General features: G+C 46.0%; 1 protein-coding gene across 1 annotated transcript in view; it reads right to left on the bottom strand.

Moving 5' to 3' along the window:
- T265_06209 (hypothetical protein) overlaps positions 1–21,684 on the bottom strand; it is a gene marked incomplete at both ends in the record, with an annotated part of 41,767 nt that extends 20,083 nt beyond the window's left edge. Inside the window, 12 exons of the mRNA XM_009171417.1 lie at positions 288–514; positions 3,456–3,908; positions 7,418–7,649; positions 7,746–8,102; positions 9,825–10,082; positions 10,795–11,731; positions 13,739–14,134; positions 14,781–18,349; positions 19,883–19,981; positions 20,016–20,114; positions 20,151–20,236; positions 21,030–21,684. Coding sequence (XP_009169681.1) covers positions 288–514; positions 3,456–3,908; positions 7,418–7,649; positions 7,746–8,102; positions 9,825–10,082; positions 10,795–11,731; positions 13,739–14,134; positions 14,781–18,349; positions 19,883–19,981; positions 20,016–20,114; positions 20,151–20,236; positions 21,030–21,684 — 7,368 coding nt within the window. The remainder of the gene's footprint in view (positions 1–287; positions 515–3,455; positions 3,909–7,417; positions 7,650–7,745; positions 8,103–9,824; positions 10,083–10,794; positions 11,732–13,738; positions 14,135–14,780; positions 18,350–19,882; positions 19,982–20,015; positions 20,115–20,150; positions 20,237–21,029) is intronic.
- Positions 21,685–22,510: the final 826 nt, after the last annotated feature.

Here is a 22,510-nt window from a genome sequence, read left to right as displayed (position 1 = left end):
TTGGTGCATAAATCCAGCACTCTCAGTGGGCTGTCAAGGGGGGGGGGGTTGGAAAAGGAGCTATGCACTGAAGGCAATAGCTTAGATGCACGAGCGCCATTGAGGGCGCGACTGGGCCATATCTGACAATGTTTCTAGTCATTGATGTGGCCCGTCTCGGGGTCCCCATTCAGGAATAAGAAACATGGGATATGAAAACTTTCATTTCCTGAGACCCAATCTATACCACACAGTATTGTGACGATTCAATAGGGTTATTATTTAGGGCTATTATTTAAAATTATTACTTTTTTCGTTAGGTCGTCCATATGTTGCGAGAGGCACCCAAGCCAAAGCTCTTCCCATAAAAGAGTGATTCGCTGAAGTTCCGAAACAAAGGTCTCCACCTGCCGCACCATTTCCGAGAAACCAGCACTTTTGAGAGCTGCAATAATCTGGATGAAACAACATTCGGAGCCAGAAGACGGTTGCGGTGATGAACCATGGACCACATCGGCAGCAGCATTGACGAGTCCTAAAAGGGTAAGAAATATTTGCATAAAAACCGGACATACGTAGCCGCGTTAACCTCGAAGTGAAATGTTTATTTTAAATGGAAAAGTAAAGGTACGTTAGGTTCGCCGCACGAAAACGCAAGTTTTCGGTCGTCGAGTATACTACGCTGATTGACACTACGATTCCCTACTGTGAAGCTGTTAGCCGTGACGTGACCAGTCGAGCAAACTGGATACAGTCCTCCCTTTGAGACTCCCTGTACAGAGTTGAGTATCTTCATCGGTGGTCCCAATAGCAATCTGGGAGTCACGAATGAATCCCAGCAACTCACTAGATAATCCCGGGTGTTTGGTCACACCCATTTCAGATGGCTCAGTGTTTAGAGAGCGAATTTACTGACCGGTGGGTCCGTGACTGGAACCCGACCTCTGCCTTTCGACTTTTCCTGTCTAGGCTTGGGCAACCTGGCAACATCCCAGCCCTCGTGCTTCCTATGGATGGGCATGGGAGCTAGGCACTGGAAGCGTGCTGCCGCTGAGCGATTTTGAATGAACGTTGATAGAACCACTGTGATAGATAACTCATTGGACCGGCCAAAACAGAATGGGTTGTGTTCGAGGGCACGGTTACCATCATCTATTTTCACAGATGGTCAATCTCTAAGATAAACTCAAATAGTTGAACCAAAAAAAGTGTTAAGTTCAGGAAAATTAGCGTGATAGAAATGAATTAGGTTACGTGTATTCTAGAGATAAAGTTATGCTTTGTCTAGGTTGCAGATCGCACGAAGACAACGATGAAGACCACTCGGTGTCTGTTGTAGCTGAGTTCTCTGACTGGCGCTGTCGAGAGCTTAGAAAGTTCAGGAACTACGATGGACAGTTAGGGAGGGACCAAACAACCAGACTTACACATTGACGATGAACACGGTAGAGAATCCTCGGTAAAAGGTAACTGAATAAAAGTAACCTCTCCAGGGGGATAGTAATGTTCTAAGTTTGTAAGTAAGTATTCTCCATCTAATCGAATCACCTGTTCCACCACACGAACTTGTGGGCGAGTCAGTTTAAGTGGTTGAAGATATGGGAAAATGTGACATATCTAGCTACCGGATAAACGACCGTCAAGTTGGAACCGAAGCCACCTGTCTGAACTTGATATTGTTTGCAACCGGGCTGATTTGAAATTCACTTCACATCCTAGTGCTTTTATTGTTTTAACCCTTGTAAGCAATGATAAGACTCACCCAAACGAATATCTCAAATTATTTTAGACAAGGTAGCCATATAGATAGCCATATGGCTTTTAATGACCTGGGTAATGTTTCAAAAAGCATAAATAAATAAATTAGTGATGTTGGCATACTGCGAGATAACTTACTACGCACATCGATGGAGAAGGGCCACCTTAGTTTTGTGAAACTATTTGAAAGCATTGGTGACATTTTTACATCTCGAGAATTCCTTATGGACGCGATTGTGTTGAAAGCCGGCGCACTTCAGGGGCCTCCACCATGCGGCGACAAGAATCATTCAACCGACGTAAGACGTACAAAAGTGCATCAAAGTATGATTAAAATTTCGACAAATATACTCACTTGCACACGAGTTTGGTCTTGACAGGAGACTCAACTGAATCCAGTTGAATCTCTTGTTTATGATGATCCGTTTCAACTTGTTGCCAATCCACCTCATGCTTCAGTTGATACGATATTCAAGATATCGCAATGCACTACCTAGATGTAACACGCCGAAAATTCCTCCACAGCTCATGACTAGTTTTTAATGGAGCTCATCAGGTAGGCACGGTCCCCGAGTTTCCGCTAAATCTATTCTCCATAAGTCAAAATTGGACGCATTTTGACAAACTCTCATTTGCACACTAACTTGGTTTTGTCAGCGGACTTAGCTGGATCTTTCGTTTATGATGGCAAACTTCAACTGAGTTTGCTGCCCCAACACTACATGAGAGCCGGAGGTGCAACTTTCTTTGACGGAACGATGCACAGGGAGTACAACCCGGCCGGAAGATATAGCCCAGAAGTTAGCCTCATGTCCTACAGTATATGGGCTGTGAATTATAGCTCTCTGACGAGCCTACGTGCCAAACGACGGGATTACTTACGTAGAAGTCACCGAGAGTACAGTGTGAAAGCACGACCAACCGGACGACAACCTATACTGAAGGCATTTCGCACTGTTCTTTGTCCCTTATTTGCAGGACACACGGGAGCATAGACAAATTAACTCACGAGGCGATAAAGGACGGATACACATGATTGCACCCCTGTTATCCGTTCTCTAGTGACGATATCCACTATCATTTGGGGCAAATCAGAAGGAAAACTCCATCCATCTACCATACCAGTTGGTTTCTACCTTTGGTGCTCAAAGTCCGTCTCCCAAAAGAGAACATCTAAAAGAAGGGGGCAGTTTTGGCAGGCTCTGATGGCACGGGCTCTTCGCTAGTCACCACCGATGACGCTGTCTATGGTTGCAATAGTTGTCCGAGGTCGGAGCTCTAAGGCCTTTTACGAGCAAGTATTGCGTTGCCAAGCAATACTGGGTATCATGCTACTCTTTTGGGCTAATAATAATAAGTAATTGTTCAGCTGCAACATCCTTTCGACGCCCAGCTGCCACGAGCCCGGAGGGAAACACTAGGGTTAAGATACTACCAGCTGTCCAAGCCTGGGCAGGAGCAGCCAAAATGCGGATGTGAGCTGGAACAACGAATCTGTAGGTTAGTGGGCTTGCGCCCTAACCACTGGATGGAGAAATCTAAAATCAACACTTGGGTTAAATCTATCGAAATCACAAAGAGGATTGGCATCATAGACAAGAACATACAACAACTACGTGTACCGCACACTGATGAACGACTGATCAGCGAAACTTGTCTTGCGATCAAAAGTTGCCAAGCAAAGGCACGAACAGCAAAGAAACTTGAGCTGCACATACGTTTATCGTCCAGAAATTTCGAGTTTCTGCTGTTGTGAGCATCCAAAGAGGCTACAGCTGCGGGAAACACCAAATGAGCAGCGAAACGAAGAGAGGGGGAGAGCAAGCGACTGCGGTCCGCGTTTTCCGTTAGAAGCAGACGGGTAAGCAAAGCAACCAGGCAGTTTTGCGCTATTGGATCAGGAAGACTGAATCGTACCAACACGTGGTGCAAACAGGCCTCCCAAATGGCCGGTCCACCCAACGTAGTGCCAATGCGTGCAGGGACGAAGGTGGCCACTCGGTGCGCCGATGCACGACCACTGCGTGGCGTGGCAGAAGCTGTGTCTGTTGTACAAGGAGTGTGTATGTCGAATGAATGGGTGGCCGGTCCACCATTCATTAGGAAGCCGGCAACGAGATTGCGTAACGCACGACTGGGGGCGGACAAGAAGTCCAGTAGTTTCAACGTAGCTGAAATAGGACCAGTGAAATGCAGAAAGGGAATCAAGTTGTTTCGGACATTCCGTCAAATATAGTTTACTAACCCATCCTCATTATGACTCGATGGTGCCCACAGGGTGTGCTGGATAACCTAAAAAATATCATATGGGCCTAATGACAACGGCATGGTAAACGTTACGTCGTCAAGGTGGGTTTCATATGTCACGAGAACTGGTAGGCAGTCAGTAATACCGAAAGGAAATGCAAACCGTGTAACGGTCACCTTAAACCAGGAGACTCTGATTCCCCACGCGATGCATTTTGATGTACATGAGCTAGAGAACCAAATTCGAATAGATACCGCACACACAAAGTGGAGGGATGAGAACCAACGACCGTTCCGGCGGTCCTGTTCTCTAGATCGTCTCCGTTAGCTTATAGCTTGTACCTGGTTTTGCTAGGGCTAGAATTCATCATGGAACAAAAACCATGCGGCGCCAGAGACATCACTCGTATGTTGTAACTCCAAAATGATTGTTAACCGAAAACAAAAATGATTTACATAAAAAAATGACTCGTAAACAGAAAACAAAATGATTTACATAAAAGATAGGATTATGACTATTTTGAAACCGGTCACCTAGTTGGACCTAATCGCCGACGTCACAGATAGCAGATGACTCCAACTATGAAGGCCCATTCCTAGAAACGCGCTACTAATCTGCGTTCTCTTCGCACTATCTATGCCTTGTTTTCGCCATCGGCATCAATGTGAAAAGCGATGGCAGGGTTGGCGTCACAATGGTCGGAATCCAAGTTGCCGAATCAAGTTTCTGATACACATACTGCGGGACACCAATTTATCTTGACCCCTAGCACGAGTTCGCCAAACTCAATTATTCATTACTACTCCACACTTATTATGGACTAGTTGCTCTGATGTCTGTCGCATTCCGATGAAGTTGCTGGAACTTGCGCTAAACCGGTTTGATGGGACGAAATGACAATCAAAGCTAACGATGGAGGAACCATAAACAAATGATCCTCTGAAAATTATGTATCTCGAATGACACACCCAGCAAACCTTTTCATGTTCTCCTGCAATGCTGACGATTTCATCCCTTGAGGATACTGAAAGTTACACGCATTACGTGCTTTAACCTCATGTAACGAGGTTGGCGGGTGGGTAGCATTGACGTAAATGCGAGATTTTTCATCTCGAATTCCGTTGTGTAAGGATCATGTGAAAGCGCAAAATCTTCCACTGGGACAATAAGACCGAGTTCAAACTGTGTAATGCGATTACGATGAAATTTTGAAGCGAATAAATACATAATTCTTGCATTTAGGTTTTGAATATAAATGACGGAAATCAGGCTGTTTATCACCTCCAGTTAAAGTGATTAGTCGGAATCATAGGAGAAAGCTATTGTAATGAACGTATTCCTAAGCAAGATGAAAGAATGTAAACGGAATGTTGGGTGATGAAGGAAAGATATAACCATTCACCCCCCAAAAAACAGTGATTTGAAGCAGACAGGAACCGATGTAAGCATCAACCTCATGGCTGAACAACCAAAAGATTATCTAATCATATTTGAAGCATGAGAACAAACAGAAGAAAAGAGTGGGCGAGAGAGGAGACGAGGTGCTGACCCATCGCAAGCAGTACAAAATGCCTAAACCTCCAAGCTCTCGATCAGACAACCTGCAAAGAAACTGATGGCACGAACGCCGCTGACATCAATCAACCGTCATTTATTGCAATGTCTTCAGTCATGCGGAGGGGGGGGGTTACGGGGACCCCATCCTGGAAGGCGCACCGCACCAACAACAGTCAAACTCTCACGCCCTTCTACCGAGTCATATGTCGTCCACCTCGATGTTCCTGCCAGTCTGCAGAAGGCACAGAGAAAGCACATCTCGGTGAACGCTGTTTCGGCACGCGTAGCACATGGACGAATTACCGTAGTTGATAGAGCTGGATAATTTCCGCGATTGAATTACCTGCTACACAACCAAATAGCCGTTTTCTAATCACCCCGTTACAAATTCGTTGATGCCGTCCGACATCAGCCACACATCGCCTCACATCATTTGTTAACAGAGGCCATTTCGCAACCATGCAACAATACAATCCCTACTGTAGCCTGGTGCACAAGAACCTTGAGACCGATGTGGCTATCAACTATACATCAAGTTCTAATTATACAATGATGCCAGTTGCTCCTATCTATTCAAATGCTGATTAAGAATTACGGGAATCGGTAACCTTTGTCACTGTATGGCTGTCAGGGGGGCGGGATGGCTCAAGTGATTAGAGCGCGAATTTAGTGACTGGAAGGTTCGTGGTTCGAACCCGGTCTCTGCCTTTCGGCTTCCCCTGCCCAGGCTTGGGCAACCTGGCAGTATCACAGCCCTCGTACTTCCTTCGGATGGCATGGCAGCCAGGTACCGAAAGGGTACTGAGGCTGAACATCGTATAGATCACAGTATATTTTATGTCTGAACAGTCGAAATCCACGTACCGAACAAAGCTTTGTGCAAGATAGCAGTATTGGCCTGAGAACTCCAGCTTCAAGGCGAAAGCAATGAAATTTTCAGTGACATTTAATGGGTGTAGATACTTTTAGAGAAGAGATGTCTCTGACTTGAGCACACATGGTTGAATCGGAAAAATTCTGCTGTAAATTGTATCTCTGGAAGGCGTAGAGGCTGAGCACAACTACTACTGGAGCGAAGTTTTCAACGATGAGTTTTCGAAAGGCTATCTTCCAAACTCCACCACTTAAACAAGGTGAGACTAGATTTCAACAATCGAAGGTGGGGAGTGTGTTCTACCTAAATTATCCTTGAAGTTGTATCAGAATCCCGTCTTAAAGTTCCGATGCGATATCAAAATATTGAAAAAATCGTCCAGCTGCGGCACCCTTTCGGTGCCTAGCTGCCATGCCAACGGAAGGAGGCACGGGGGCCGGGATACTGCGAGGTTGCCCCAGCCCAGAGAGCAGCAGTTGAGATGGAGGTTGGGTTCGAACCATAGACCTTCCGGCCCATAGGCTGGCGCCTGAACCACTGAGCTACCTCGATATAGTACGTCACAGCTGCGTCATGGGCTGGAATTGTGCGAGGTTCGCAAGATGGTGGGTAATTCTGCACTTTTCATGTGTGCCTGCATAAGTCCGTGTTAACAGACACTGACAGGGTTCACTGTCCATCAGCACAGATTGGAATCCACCACCGCCCCGAGGGAAGGAATTGATTACCAAAAGTTTTGAACGACGTCGAAAGCTACCATCCAATCACTTTCAATACGACCACAGCAACTGTGTAAAGATTCAAAGCAGAAAATATAAGGGGACCATAGTCGGCAATCCCATGCCTCTTCGTGGATGAGTACTGTACCGATCCCACCAACGAAACCCAGTTGTTACTAACCCCACTGCTGCACATCACTGTGGTCTCCAAAACTGAATATGTCCGCAAAAGCATCTTGCAAAAAAACATACACCCAGTTGCAACAGACTAAAAGTTCCCACCTGTTGTAGTATCCAGTTTCGAGACAGATAGTTCAGGGGCTGAGTTCTGACCGGCAACTGTGAGAAACGTGGCATAGGCTTGGGCTGCGGATGTATACAGACTATACTGGCGTTGGGTGAAGACGATTACGAGATGATGAAGCGAGCGAAGCACCTCTGCTGAAAGCGAGCTGGAGGATGGAAATAAGGACGGCAGCTTTTCGTGCAAATGGTGGGCCAAACGTTCCAAAATCTGAAATGCATGAGTAAGATAAATAAAAGGCAAACAAGTATATATGAAAGGTCGTTTTAGGAGTACAACATTGTGCGAGCGGGACAAACAACCTACATGATAATCATCGGCATTCTCATCGGGACATATCTTCGAAAGACGGAATTCGGACACGTTTCTCAACTTATTCCCTGGTAGATCTTCAGCTGTTTCATCAGCGACCGGTTCGAGCACCAGAAAGCTGGCCAACGCTGCTAGGAGGTGAGGTAGATGAAGATCTATGGAAGGCGACTCCATTTCAGCCTGCGTCGAAGTGGTCAAACGCTGTCGCAATATTACACGTGCAGCTTCACATTCTTCTGCTTCTAGCATATCCATCACAGGATACTTTTGGCAACCTGAAGTGTCCCCAGGCGTTTGCGGGTCAGCAAAGCTGTCCAAAATGATTCTGGTAGCAGAACGAGTCTCCTCAATCTGGAAAGCAACAAAAGATGGATGGAATCTAAAGATCTTACAATGTTGGAAATGAACTGTTTCGGGGTCCGAGAAACCTTGGTTGTCTGAGAATTTTCATTGCACCTGAACGAAATATGCCGGGAAAAAAGTGCTGGGTACACGAACTCTCGGTCAATATCATAGAACGGCCGAGTAGAAAGGAATCCAGGTACATGGGTTTGTGCGACGCTTATGCAAACATAAGCGCATTCTTAGATGGGTTAGCAGCGTTCCAAGTGTTTCCCGGCCACAGTGCACCTTGGGTCTATACCAGTATTAAGAGCTTTGTTAGAATTTCTCCAAGAGACCAGTTGTGCTTTGCTAAGTAAGAGCAGATGCATAGTTGCTCGATTGGCAAATCAGCTTCGGAGACCAGTTACCTATTTCTAAGCAGTTTGCGTGACAGGATAAATAACAAGGTGGAAATTGAATCGTACGATGCAACTTTTCAGTCGGGTTACCAGGTGTTGGATGTTAAAACGTTTTACTCTATTATCTTCCTTCCACTATTGAGAACACAAGAGATGTAACGTAGCAGTTGATCACAGAAGACAAGTGGATGGCATGTGTAGCAACACCTGATCTCCGAGGAGGCTTTTGTAAAGTCACCACAAAACATTAAATCTCAGTGCGGGGAAACACGGTTAGACATTTCCAGAGGTAGTTCTTCTGCGACGTTTTAATTGTAAAAACTAGTGAAAAAACTACTATCCACTATCATTTATATTCTTCACCATACAAGTAGTGATTACCGTTGCTCGGCTACTAAGCAAGCACTAAAAACGGAAGTCGAATTCGGATGAAATCATTGTGAGGAATAAGTTAAAAATAAGAATCATGCTCATATACACATTAACTATATTCATACTTCGGATAAGACAAGGAGTCAGCGTAATGACAGGTTGGACGATCCGCATAGGAAACGATATATTCCTAAGACTTTTGGGTCACACCTAAAACTCAAGCGAACCTTAGATGCGATTACCTCAGGAAATTGCGTCTGAAGACAGCTTCTCATAAACTGCGCCAGTATTTCACGAGCTGGGGATAGCCCAGTGGTTAAGGCATGAACCTACAGACGGTTGTTTGTAAGTTCGTCGTTCGAACCTAGCTTCAGTACATGGACTGCTCCTGTCCAGGTTTGAGCGACCTGACAGTATATCAGCCCTCGTGTTTCCTTCGGTTAGCATGGTGGACGGGCACAGGAAGGGTAACAGCTGAGTGATTATTTATTATTATCAATAAATACAATATTACACATCGCACAAAATTCGTATACAAAGTGTACACACAGCATAAATGTCTAATTGGGGATATCAATACATGGAACTAATTGGCATACATGAATCTGGAGTCAGTGGTTTCCCAACGAGCTACGGGCTAATTGTTAGCCATCAACGCCACGCACACTGTTCCGGTGTAGTCCTGTGTAGCTCACCAACAAAAGATAAAGATTCAACTTTAGAGGCCTTTTGGTGCAAAGCTGCTATGCAACTAGGAGGCGTGAAAGGTGAGATACTGCCAAATTGCACAGGTCTAGACACGAGCAATCGTGCAGAACATAAATCTTCCGGAAAGTAGTTTCGCGCTCTAACCACTGAGCTATCTCGAGCTCGAACCTAGGCGGACATGGGGTTCTAGAACAATTACATAAGCGAACCTACGTATACACGAAAAATAATAAAAGAGCAATGAGCTTACCAGCGACTGACCACGCCCAAAACACCACTCGGCCATACGGAGCCACGCCTTAGTGGATGCTCCCGTTGGAGAAAGTCGTGTGGCCATCATCAGTAAACGGCTGGTCCAAGAAGTACAACCGACCTGCTGAGACGGATTAGTCCTCGGAGCAGGTGTTAGTTCACCCGAGGGAACCAAGGGCAGACCGTTCGCCCAGGGTTCATCGACGAGACGACTGAAGAAATTCAAATGGTGAGCGGTGCTGGTTGTCTTGATCACCTATAATTCAAAAGGGTGTGAATGCCATGAACAGTACTATATGAATGCACACTGAACGCTGACGAGCTGACAAGAGAGCAAGCTAAGTTGGGATGTGCTTAACGCGGAAAGATTGGGATTTAAGGCATCCACCAAAAGATAAAAGGATCACACAGCTCTCGAGCCGAGGAAAATAGGACGCTGCTCGAAGTTTGGACTCCAAAGGCTTAACCCACGATTTGAACTTGAGGTTTCGTGCGTCACTATGGAAAACAGCACAAATTAGCAGTTAGGTTTTGGGAAAACAATTACAACTAGCAGCAGCGAATCTAGATTTACGGGGAACCATTCGGGATCAGCTATGGTCAAGAAGTCTAGGTTTCCTACCAGCCAACTGTTCCCACAAGATGACCATTGATTGACTGTGGCAAGAACCTATGGGGAAAAAAACTGGCTTCACGTATGACCGGCATATTCCATAGAAAAGCTGCACCTATCATTGCCTACGCTTTTTATTTGACGGTCTGTTCTGCGAAAGAGGAGGTGGAATTATCATCCAGGGATGTCTAGTGAGTTGGGAATGTCATGTTATGGAGCGCGACAGTCGGGTCGACCGTGTGCAATTATTATTGTTTAGAAAACCGCGCAAGAACGTACAATGGGAACTCTATATATGCTGGTGATAAGGATTAGGAAGATGTAAAGATTCTCAGGGTTGCATAGGAACTCTTACTTTTGGGGAGAACGGCTGGTCTGAGGCCTGCTGATGTATGATTTCTGCCCACGTTTGTGTTCCCGTAAGAGCCGGTTTCTCCAACCACTCAAATAACCGCAAGGCAACTTCGGTCGAAATATCACAGCGAGCAGCGTGTTGACGAGAATCCTGTGTAACTTCCTCCAACAGAGCGGTTCTTAGGCCTCGGGAAAGTACATCAATAGCGGCAAGTTTATTATTATAACATTCCACTGGGTCATCTGAATCACTTCTGGCCCACAGAAGTTGCGCCAAACAATCAGAAAAACGAAGTCTCTGGATCTGAGACAAGCGACTGGTTTCGCAGAAGATGGCAGTGCGTGTCAGACTGTAAAGTATCTGGAGATTAACTTGGTCCTGGTTTGTGTTCTTTAGTAGGCTCAAAGCCTGGCCTTCACGCAGCAACAAACGTTCGGCAAGCGAATAACTTTCATGGGCACACGCCCAGCGACATGCTTGCAAGCCGGAGTTGATTCGACCCCATTCAACACCACACCCGCGACCGACCAAGTGACGCCACGAACAATCACTCACCGTGTTCAGACAACAGTCGGCCAGTTCACTATCTGTAAGTTGTTGAATAGTGGAACCAAGTAGCACATCTGCCTGAGAGAGCCAGGAACAGAGACTGCGACCGCTAGAAATACCACATTTACAGCCATTCGCAAAATCATTTGCAAAGGATAACGCCATTGCTGACGCAGCTCGGCGTGCATCGGTGACCAGCTGAGACAAGTATCCATCCATTGCATGTGACTCCATGTTTCCTGTTTTGATGCGCATAAAACTGGATGCACTATTGCACAGAAGAGTGTCTAAGTGGTCAGCGAATGCTGACTCGGACCACCGCGTCAAAGAACTACATGCGGATGAATTCCGGCCCGTGACATCTTGGGAGGAGTCTGACGGGGACCAGCTGAGAAACGAATGGGAAATGAAGGCGTAAATTGGAAGGAAATATTCGATAACGGAAGCAACCGAGGCTAGTACACAAAGAGGCTAAAATCACATCTTAATCAACAGAGTTGAATGCACCAACGAAACAAAATTATGCTATTTTGAGGTTTTCCATACCAGCTTCCAATTCAACCCCGCGTTGAGTACGCTCTGAGGTGCACATTACTTGCAAGCATATTGTGCTCGAAATAGACGGAATTTAGTTCACTGCGGAAAAGTCTATGAAGTACTCGTTACCAGGCCGCACACGAAATCAACTACAAAAGCAGAGCTATGGTAGTTGGTGACTCTCGCGCACCGTAGATAGTCACCATCGACACCATGACATCAGTATTCAACACTGATGCTTCACTGCCGTACAACCATGATTTATTTGAAAGCCTTACCGTAAAGAAAAGAATAAAGCTGGATGGGGAAAGGACTTAGTGGTAGCTTACCACAATCATTTCGAGGCGCCTACACCTTCAAGCATCCACTCAGGCGATTTGGATAGGAACCGACAACAAGAACGCCATTGAGATCGGTTGTAGTCCCCAACCAGACGCAGTGGGGATCACGCGGTCCCCATTCTGGAAGGCGAGTAGCATCGACAGCACCCCTATGCCGAGTCAAGGGTTGGCCACTGAGTTGGCCATGGAGAACAGCACTCTCCTCGGCAAACGACGACTAGGCATAAGCAACACAGCTTTTGGTGCTAGGCACATTCTTCAATGGAAGTACCGTAGCACCACCGAAAAATCACTTTCTAAATGCCTCGTTACGGATATGCCGACACCAACCCACACGAGCTATGGTTCTGAGACAACGATTACCGAACACATGAAGACGTCTCACTTCCGCTGCTCAAACAGGCCAAGTCTCATAGCCATACCACAAAACAGCCCGCACTGTAGCTTGATACACACGTCCCTTCAGATTCAAGGGTGCACCACTCTGACGCCATAGGTGTCTCAAATTAGCAAACGCGACCCGGGCCTTGCAGGTTCGTGCATTGACCTCATCAGTCACACTACAATCAGGACTAATGCAACTTTCAAGACACGTAAAACGCTTCAGAACTTTCAGTACCTCTCCCAGGATTATAAGTGGCGCATTCAGTGACTGCACGTCCACGAGCATGACCTTACACTTTGTGGGTGCAAAGGGCATACCAAAGAATGGCATGACTTTTGTCAGTTCAGTCAAAAACACCTGCCCCTTCTCCTTTTCGAAGATGAGAGTGATGTCGTCTGCGTACTCTAGATCGACAAGATTTTCTTCATAGACCATTTGAACACCAGGGTTTTGGAGACCCTTCGGCGTTCGTCTCATTTTATCGATCACGAAGTTAAAAAGGAGTGGAGTGGATAGGGCTGTTTTCACATCATACCCAAAGTCATCGGTGTCTACCCACAGTTTAGTAAGTCACAAAAGACAACTCGAACCTGGAAAATCATTTGGGATCTTCTTAACTATTCCATATGTTATAATACCTACTGATAACGCACCACAAGATCAGGAATGATCAACTATTATCATCATCGACAGCGTGGCATCTATCTTCAACAATAATGCTTCACAACCGTCCAAAGAATTCACTGTATTCACAGACTTCCGGGACATGTCTTGTTGAGCAAGCGCGTCAATAAGAACAGATCTGTCGAACTGAGTCCAATACGCCTCGGAAATTCGGGAATACTAAAACTGTGGGTTGTTAACACGTATGGCGTTGTTCTAGCACCTAACAAAGTGAAGATTTGTTCAAGCATCTCCAGCAGGCTTGAATTCTGCCTGCCGCTCTAAATTAATGGCGTCAATCTCGAAGGAAAATGTGACGAAACCGAGTTCCCAATTACAAGAAACAGGGGCCCCTTGATTCGTTAATAAATGTGAAATGTAAAATGGGATACACAAGAAAGCCAATTTTAACAACTTCACTGCTGTGGATAAAAGCACAACGGAATAAAATCCGGTCGGATAAACAAACCTGGACAATTTTTTTAGAGAATCCAGACGAGTCCATGTGACACGCACGGTAGAGCGAATAGAGTGTACGTCCTGAGACGATGTAACATCTTGTGAATCGATTGACGATCCCATTGTTTGTCGCAAATTCCATGCAGCATCATAATCTCCTACATCCAAGTAGCATTGCAACAACAATTGAATTGCATATGATACACCAGTCTCTGTTCGGCCGTTGAATAAAGCACAATAGTCTATAAATGAAAGGCTACTCTTCAGCTCAAACCATTTGTCCAAGAATCCACGCAGTAACCTCACAGCTTCATCCCAATGTCCACGTGCCAGAGCTGTGGCACCGGCTAACCAACCGAATGGATTGAACAGATAGCCCTGTGTGGATGCCAGTTGTTCAGTCCAACTAGAAAGCAGGCAAAGATAACAAAAAGACGGATCAGTCACCAGAGAAAAACCGGAGGCATAAATTACAAAGAAAATGCTGACCAAAACGCAACAATTACTCATTATCCTGGCATCAGTGAAAAAGAGCATCCCAGGAGCACTTGTTGATGTTCGTGATGCCAAAAATAAGAACAGTTGGAGATAAGTGGTGTTACTCCATCCTTGTGTGAGACAGTAGTCTGCAATGTAGTTCTAATGTTGGCGGTGACATAAGCCCTGCCAAGGCGGACCAGTGAGTTGGTCATTTGGTTCAAAACCAGGTGACGAAGACTGCCTCCGCACAAGAGTCTCACAATGATGAACAACACTTCACTTGATTGGTGGTAAAGTTAGATTACAAATGATTTCTGCACGAAATCAATCATGTCAAATCAGCATATACACATTAAGTGTTCGAAAAGGCATAGTGAACTGGCAGTGAAGCCGACGGTATTCGTGAACTGCATACACAGGCGCATAATGCATCCGTGGACAATAAGCTTCGTCGACCATATAATCGGGTATGCCAAGTTAGGCTGGGATCCATCGAGGCACTTTGAAAATACACGGCATCATAGCACCATCGCCAAGATATATGGAATATAAAAAAGAGGAATGCGACTTACTCTGACAGGGCTTGGAGTTCTTCCCACGCCACAAGATTGGAAAGTCCACGAACTGTATAGACCAGAAGTTGATCGGACAAACCGGTGAAAGATCCCCAAGGGTTGGTATCTTTAGCAGTCACCGATGAGGAAAGCAATTTGTAAGTGTTGTATACGACCGCAGCAGAAGACTCCACGCCGATACACTGCTCCGATACAGAGACAAGAGGCCAGTCTACCGTCAGACGAGCAACTAGACCCCGCACACGGGTAAACCACTGAGAACAGGTAGTAGCGTTAGCTGAGAAAAACGCACAGGCTGGTGACACTGGACGTGGAAGGACCAAAGCGAAACCCTCTGTAGCGTTGGCTATATTTCTTTCCAAAAACCCCAGAAACATTACCAGGAGTTGTGCTTGGTTTAGCTGTCTGCACCATGATTGACGAGCTAAACCATCACTAGAGAGAGTCTCGAAGTTCGGCGGAGGAACTTTTACTATACCGCCTGCTGACCGCTGATCAGGTTGATGACGCATCAGAAAAGCTCGAAGCGATCCTTCAAGCGCGAGGAAGGTCTTCAGCGGACTGACCCAAGGAGCGACCTTTAATTTGTAGTCAACCATTGTCCAAGCAGCATACCAGAAAACAGACTTCACAGCATCAAGTCGGGGAAGTAAACGTCTTCCAGAAATCATATCCGCTGGTAACGGAGACATTAAATAGGCCAGTCGACGAATCCAATCGTAGGGACTGTGGAGCAGCTTCAGGCGACTAGAGTGCTTCGTGCAACTATGAGGGGCGCCGCGGGTGAGAATTCCCAGAATGCCGGCAACCGCGGGTAAACTAGGATAAGCACTAACGGATACAACCAGTCCGGTAAGATTGGAATGTGATTTTGTAGCAGGAGTGACAAGCGCCGTCGCTGAATGATCAGGACGCCGACTAATGAACCAGCTGAGAATTGGTTGAGGTACGCCATTAAACCGAGCGTTTAAACGGGAATCGCTTATTGCCAGCAACAAATCCATTCCAGCCTCACTGATTTGTGCGCAGCCATGGGCGGCGGCTACCTCAGCTAAGCGAACTATGCAGGGACTCACAATTTGACTCCGTTCGACAAAAGAATGAGCGATCACAGTTCGTACACAGAGTAGAAACGTGTTGATGGAAGATGTGTGTGGACATTGTGAATCCAGAATCTTCAGTGCCAGTGTACAGAGATCAGATAACAACACAGAGCGCTGTTCAGCAGACTTGCACTGCTCTATGCTGACTTTCATGAAATGGGCAATCAAGTTTAACTCCAAGGGTGATGGCGTCTGGACCCCGATAAAATCGGAACATCGTCGCAAAAGTTCGGTAGACTGGGACAAAGCAGCCACATCTTGGTCCGTTACGATCGCCAGTAGAGCTATTCGCACACGAACGGGAAGCTTATTCCATATGGAAACACCATCGTGTTCTAAGCCTGAAAATAAGCGAAGTCGGATATTGGTTTTGAAAGCTTTATCATTTGATCTAAGTAGATGGGACAGAAAGGAGAGGCTGAATAAAGCCAGCGACTCCCAACTAGATGGAACCAAAGATGGTCGATCCTCACTGTTTGACGCAAAGAACTGCATAGCCTGCTCCAGATCCAGAAATGTCAGTTGGCCCAACTCCTCCACAAGGTTCGGAAACGATACAAGGTACTTCATCGTTTTCAAGATCATGCAAGAGGGAGGCTCTTGATCTGGTCCACTGCGAATAACTGTTTTGTAGGAATGCAACAGAGAACGCGGGCCGAAGTAAATACGTAGGTACTCTAGTGCAATGACCTGGTTTGAAAACCTCATCATAACCAGACTGATTAGACGCAAGAGCGACCTCAATGTTTCTGGGGTCAAAGATAAATGAGTGAAGTCCAACAAACGGCTTTTTAGATAGTCTGTAACCTGTCGCAGCAGTACGGACACTTTCTCATCGGATCGAATCACACAAGTGAGCAAACACAAAACTGAATTCTCAATACCATCGACGACTGACGAAGATACGTGAAGTGCGCTTGCGCTTGCAACGTGCGAAGGGTGCCACATGACAATCTGGTTGTGCGGCCAAGAACGTAAACATGCATGTGCCGACTTTAACAATTGGAGTAGACGTTCACCCCACTCACAGCGCTCCTGTAAAGATAAGCGGAGTACATGTCCAAGCGAAGCATTCACACCACAAGCAATGAGCCGAACTGAAACACCTTGAGCGATTCCGGCAAGTACGGAAAGGAATAAACGAACGGACGTCAGAGATGCTGTTGGATCGGATAAGGGTTTGACGTCAGTCGGTACAACTTGTATTGTACGACTGTGAAGGGTAGGGCACTCAGATATAGCTGTATTCATTGCACTTTCACTGTCCTCCAAGAGATGGCAAAGCATTTGTCGTATACTTTTTATCAGCAAAGGATTCGACTTGTCCGGAACGGTGGATGCGGGACTAGCAACAATTGAGTTTGCAATCGGGGGCTCAAGCCACCAGTTCGCCAAACCGAAACAAAGTTCACGATGGATGGTATCCAGCTTAATGCCTCGTGGTATGCTGCTTGGATCGACACCCCACCCAACTAGAATGTCAGCTAGGTCCGAAAACCGTGCGGAACATGGTTCAAAAACATCATCCGATGTGGCGTCGACTAAACGTCGCCCAATGAGGCCGACAAAACTGGTCAGGCGAGTCACATTAATTGGCTGATCCAAAGATTCACCCAAACGTACGAGGGTAGATAGAATGGTAGGAGCGAAATTGGCCAGATCCGGAAGCACATTGGTGGCGCAATTAGAAGAATTATTGGAAAGCATACGAGACAAATGAGCCAGGATTCCAGTACGGTACTGTGGATTGTTCTTAGAAATAAGTTTTCGCAAAAGCCTGCAAACGTAGGATGTAGTGGACGACATTGATGTCTGTCCACCGTCCGTCATCGTATTCGACGAGGATTTGTGGTTGCCCAGAGCAGCCATAAGAACGGAGAGATGACTAAGCTGAATGGCAAGTGAAGTTGGACAATGACTTTCGCACATGCATGCTTCAAAAAGGCGCAGATATGGTTCGTTTGTTGAGCCAATGGATAACCCTGTGAAGTGGACATCGTGAGACACACTACTAAGTAAGTTCTTTATCGGCAACGCACTGACTACTTGTGACAAAGCATCCAAACGGTCGTTTACTGGTAAATCAGCTCGAGCGAGCCGTTGAGTCTGCTGTACAATGATTCCAGAGGAGGTCTGCGACAAACCAGGAATTGATGGAAGTCGTCGCGCAAGCTCCCGCTTTCGTCTCGCTAGTTCCAAATCGTAGCTTGAAGACTGGCACTGCAACTGATTCATCAAAGCATGGGAGCTAGTCACAGCACTTTCGTAAGATGACGCCACTACGAAACTGCGTTCCTCAGATGAGTTGGGAATGTTATTTGAAACAGTTGACAGCGTCGGTGCGCCTTGATTATATAACTGGAGTCTAGGTTTTGTCGTGGGTGAATCTGGATGAGTGGATCGCATTCGTGGGAGCAATTCTGGTGGTAGGATTCCTCGATGAACGTATTGGCATATGAATCCCTGAAATAAAAACAACTAAGTGTTGATGGAAAGACGCAAAAGGTACATTAAAAATAGAAAATTTGAGCAACGGCACTGGCGGAGTTAGACTTGAACTGCTGACTCAAACTCAAGTCTGCCATGCTTCTCTCACTGATGTTTGCAAAGTCACGGTCTTTTTGACGGATAATTTGACTAATCCTACGACTGAACTGGCCAGAGTGGTTAGCTCGTGTTTCAGTGTATAGTTATCTGAAGTAAGGCTATGTTTGCGCGTTCGAGGAAGTCAGTGTATATACCTAACATTGGTACCCCATATTATGGCCATGACCAATAAAAATAAAGATGAATATCCTCAAGATTATTGCAAGTTGCCATTTTATTTCACTCTTCAATATATGGACAATGAAGTTGGCATGAGGGTGTTTAACGTGCATTACTCCACCATGAAATCCTGTCACTTAACTAAAACCTTCCCCAGGAAGTACGTAATGCAAAAACCCCCCTACAGAAAGACAGACCCATAAGTGCACCCTATAATAAGGGTGACACTTAAATGCTGCAATTAGTAGTCCGGAATAAATGGCTAGCCGACAAAATCTGTAAAGTACGCACACCCGAATTAGGTCGTAGGCGTCCTGATTCAGTTGGTTCCCAAGCCAATAGACATGTAGATGGGAGAGCAAAGCCCTATTATTCACCGGCGGAAGAAGCGCGAAATCCAGTCTAACGGATGACTAACTGCACCCAAGATCAGTACTAAACACAAAGGACAAAAGTTGCAATATGCTAGTTAGAATGGGAGGCCTCTGGATGTCCTCAAGTCCAGCTTCCGGTAAGGCCTTCATAAGATGGATTCTGGGACGCATGGGACCTACCTTTGATCAGAGACGAAGGCTTTGGGGAGAATTCATCATCGCCGACAGCATAACATCAGTGTACGACATTGAGGCTGCCGTAAGGAGAATTCAGATTTAAGAGTTGCTGGGTCTCCGCGTGAACGAAACTGTGGCAATTAAAACCACTGTACAAGTACGCGGTTATTACAGCTGACAATGATGATGATGGGACCTCACCGAACCGAATGCAAACCCAAAGTAATCATATATGCATGACTGCCACCCATCGTCTACGTGCCGAGTCGAAAATCGACTGAGATGAAACAATAGCCACGCAAAGTAACTGAAGGAAACATTTCTTAATCCGGATGTCCAGACTGTGGTCCACCCCACTGTGCAAGCTCGTGGTTACCGTTCGGTCCCTATTCGACGGCTACCTGACAGCCTTACATCACCATCCTTAACCACTTGGAATCCAATGGCTCACTCACTTCATCTTGCTCACATTGGTCTTTCTCCATTTAAGGAGGAAATAAATTTACTATTCAGGTAAAATCGGTTCTAGGTATCATGCGCGGCCATCCGCTTATTATACATGAATGGCACGGAATTATTTAACCCCTTCCGTGTTTCCCGAAATGAAATTGTTGAAAATCTCATTCTCCTCGATTAAAATATGGATACCACTATTAGACCCATAAAAACTTGAGCTCACCTCATCAAACTGTTTCAGTGTCGCCCCAAGATTGATCAACTTTCGTACGGTATCCCGCATATGAGAATGCAAGGCCAGTGATAACGGTGTTTCGTTTTCCTTAACAAAATAAGACTGAGGAGAGCAGACGTACCGAGGTGACAGGATCAACTACAGCACCGTTGGAGCACAGCATGTCGATTGTAGCCACGTGCCCGCGCTTGGCAGCGAAATGAATAGCACGCCACCCGAGCTAAAAATGTCAACACCGAGGTTATTCGCAACTTACATCAGTTTCTGCATTCACATCGGCCTGATTACTCAAAAACCATCGTACAACTTCCTTGTTGCCGTAGTGAGCCCCAATGATTAAACCTGTCACATTATTGTGCTACAACAATGAAGCTTTAAAGTATTCCAATACTTTCACGTTGTTGAGTACGTAGCTTCCACGACGATCGATATCAGCCACTTCCCTCCGACTCTTCTGAATAGAGGGTAAATGACCCCTTTCTACCACACGAAACCACTCCTGAGTGGTTATACATTTTTCCATAGAAAGGTTAAGTTGCCTCCAAAAGACACTGTCAAAAAATAAGGAATCGAATAAGCCGCCGAGGGAGGTATGTAGGACTGCGGACCATTTGGCGCAAAAAACCCGCGTGCCGAGTTGCACCGTTTTAAACAAAACCATCATTGTTCCATTCTCATAGTGAATTTGCAATCAGAAGTAAAATCTCTTTTGAGTTGTCACTGAAGATAACCCGGAGTGTCCTGTTTGGACTATAGAGAATTCAGTGGGAGGTTCACGGATTCACGGATTGATACACAGGATCGAGGCTTTTGCCCAAGTCTCCNTTCACGGATTGATACACATGATCGAGGCTTTTGCCCAAGTTTCCCGGGTCGGTGTTCTTCTTGTCGGTCAGTGGCTGAAAGGCACAAGTGAAAAAAGGGTGTAGCATTGCTCTTTATGTTCTCAGCGCGGGGTAGTATGCTCGCCAGCGCGAGGATTCGCATAAATAAATGTCTAATAGTGTTTTAAATTGGGTTCGAGAAGGAGCGTGTACAACCGTCGGAGGAAGGTCATTTCACGCAGCTACTACCCGAAATGAAAAAAAGTTTTGTCTAACGGATGTGTGTGCCCTGAGCTTGAAGATTTTCTTACTATGTCCCCGCCGGGTGTTTGCTGGGTCAACGGTAAAAAACCTGTTTGTCAAGCTTTGTTCAAACAGGGCGTAGGTAAGAATTAGGTCCCCTTGGAGGCGACGGTACTCCAGGGGAAATAGATCAAGCGTCGCGAGACGCGTTTCGTAGTCCACGGACTTGAGGCCGGCAACTATTCTCGTGGCGGCCCGCTGGACACGCTCAATGAGGGTAACGTCTTTCGTACGTCCTGAGTAGACAACTTTGTTGGCGTACTCCAGGAGCGGTCTGACGTCTCCCGTAATACGGGAGAAGGTACGTCGGATCATCCGTAAAACGGCGAATGCCTTTTGGGCCGGTTTCTCATGGTGTAGTGCGAAGGACAAGTTTGAGGAGACCCAGATGCCTAAATCTTTTTTGGCATCTATCCTCATGATGTTTTCTGGTCCCTTTTCACCATGCATAACAAAGGCATTCGCTGAATCCCCTCCAAACGACACATGGACGCACTTTTCATCATTCAGAGGAAGGTGCCAGTCCAACGACCACTGCTTGGCAGCGTCTACATCCATTTGGAGGGCGCTGGCACTGTTGGAACTGTTCAACTGAACTAGATAAATGTATATACAGACGAGGCGACCGATGCAAATTTCTCTGAACGAAGTAATCTTTAGCATAAAGTTTTATCATTTGATGGCTTTTATTCGAACTCTAGAAATGTCATAATGCGGCAACGTTGCTCAATATTCGCACAATGCAGTTGATTTCTCAAAAGCTACGACATCTTCAGAGCCACCAATTCATAGTGGGAAATGTCTATGAATGATGATGATGATAATAATAATAATAATAATAATAATTCGACAAGTTATTCACATTAGTGATACTTTAAGTGAGCGAATCTTCAAGGTCATCGATAGCCACCGACTTCGTTCACGATGCCACGGTACGTTCGAAATCGATTCTTTTTTCCCTCGTGCAGAATTGTGGATGAATTCGTTCACCCTTCAATATATATACAGGGTGCATAGTATCATTTGTTGGATCTCCTCACTCTAAGATAAAATTTACGTGGTGACCTCTGTCATTTTGCTCTCCGTTCCTATTTTGCACACAGTCTCCTTCATAGCATTAGTGAATACACGCTGCTCTCTGCAGCAAGTGATAGACCACAACAGATGTTGGCGAAACGGCTGTACGTCAAACGTAAGGCGCGGTATGAAGTGCAACACCTGAAAGGTCTGGTGGCACTTTAAACACACGGGTTTACAGGACGACTAGGTATGCCACCTAGCTAACTCTCCTGACCCATTTTTCTGCGCCAGCTGCGTCCGCATTGAGGGTACGATGCATGAGGCAACGAGGAGGAGGGCCACTTAAAACGAAGCCAAATCCCCATGCCGAATCAGAAAGACCACTGTGAGCGTTTTGCTTTAATCGGGAATTACAATTTCTCAGCCGGACTGTGTCAGGCATGCGGAGACAAGCGGCGAAGCCTACTGT

The sequence above is a fragment of the Opisthorchis viverrini genome (genome assembly GCF_000715545.1).
Source record: "Opisthorchis viverrini unplaced genomic scaffold opera_v5_128, whole genome shotgun sequence".
Classification (NCBI taxonomy): domain Eukaryota; kingdom Metazoa; phylum Platyhelminthes; class Trematoda; order Opisthorchiida; family Opisthorchiidae; genus Opisthorchis; species Opisthorchis viverrini.
Note: the sequence above shows the minus strand (reverse complement) of the source record. Positions and strands in the feature narration are given on the sequence as shown.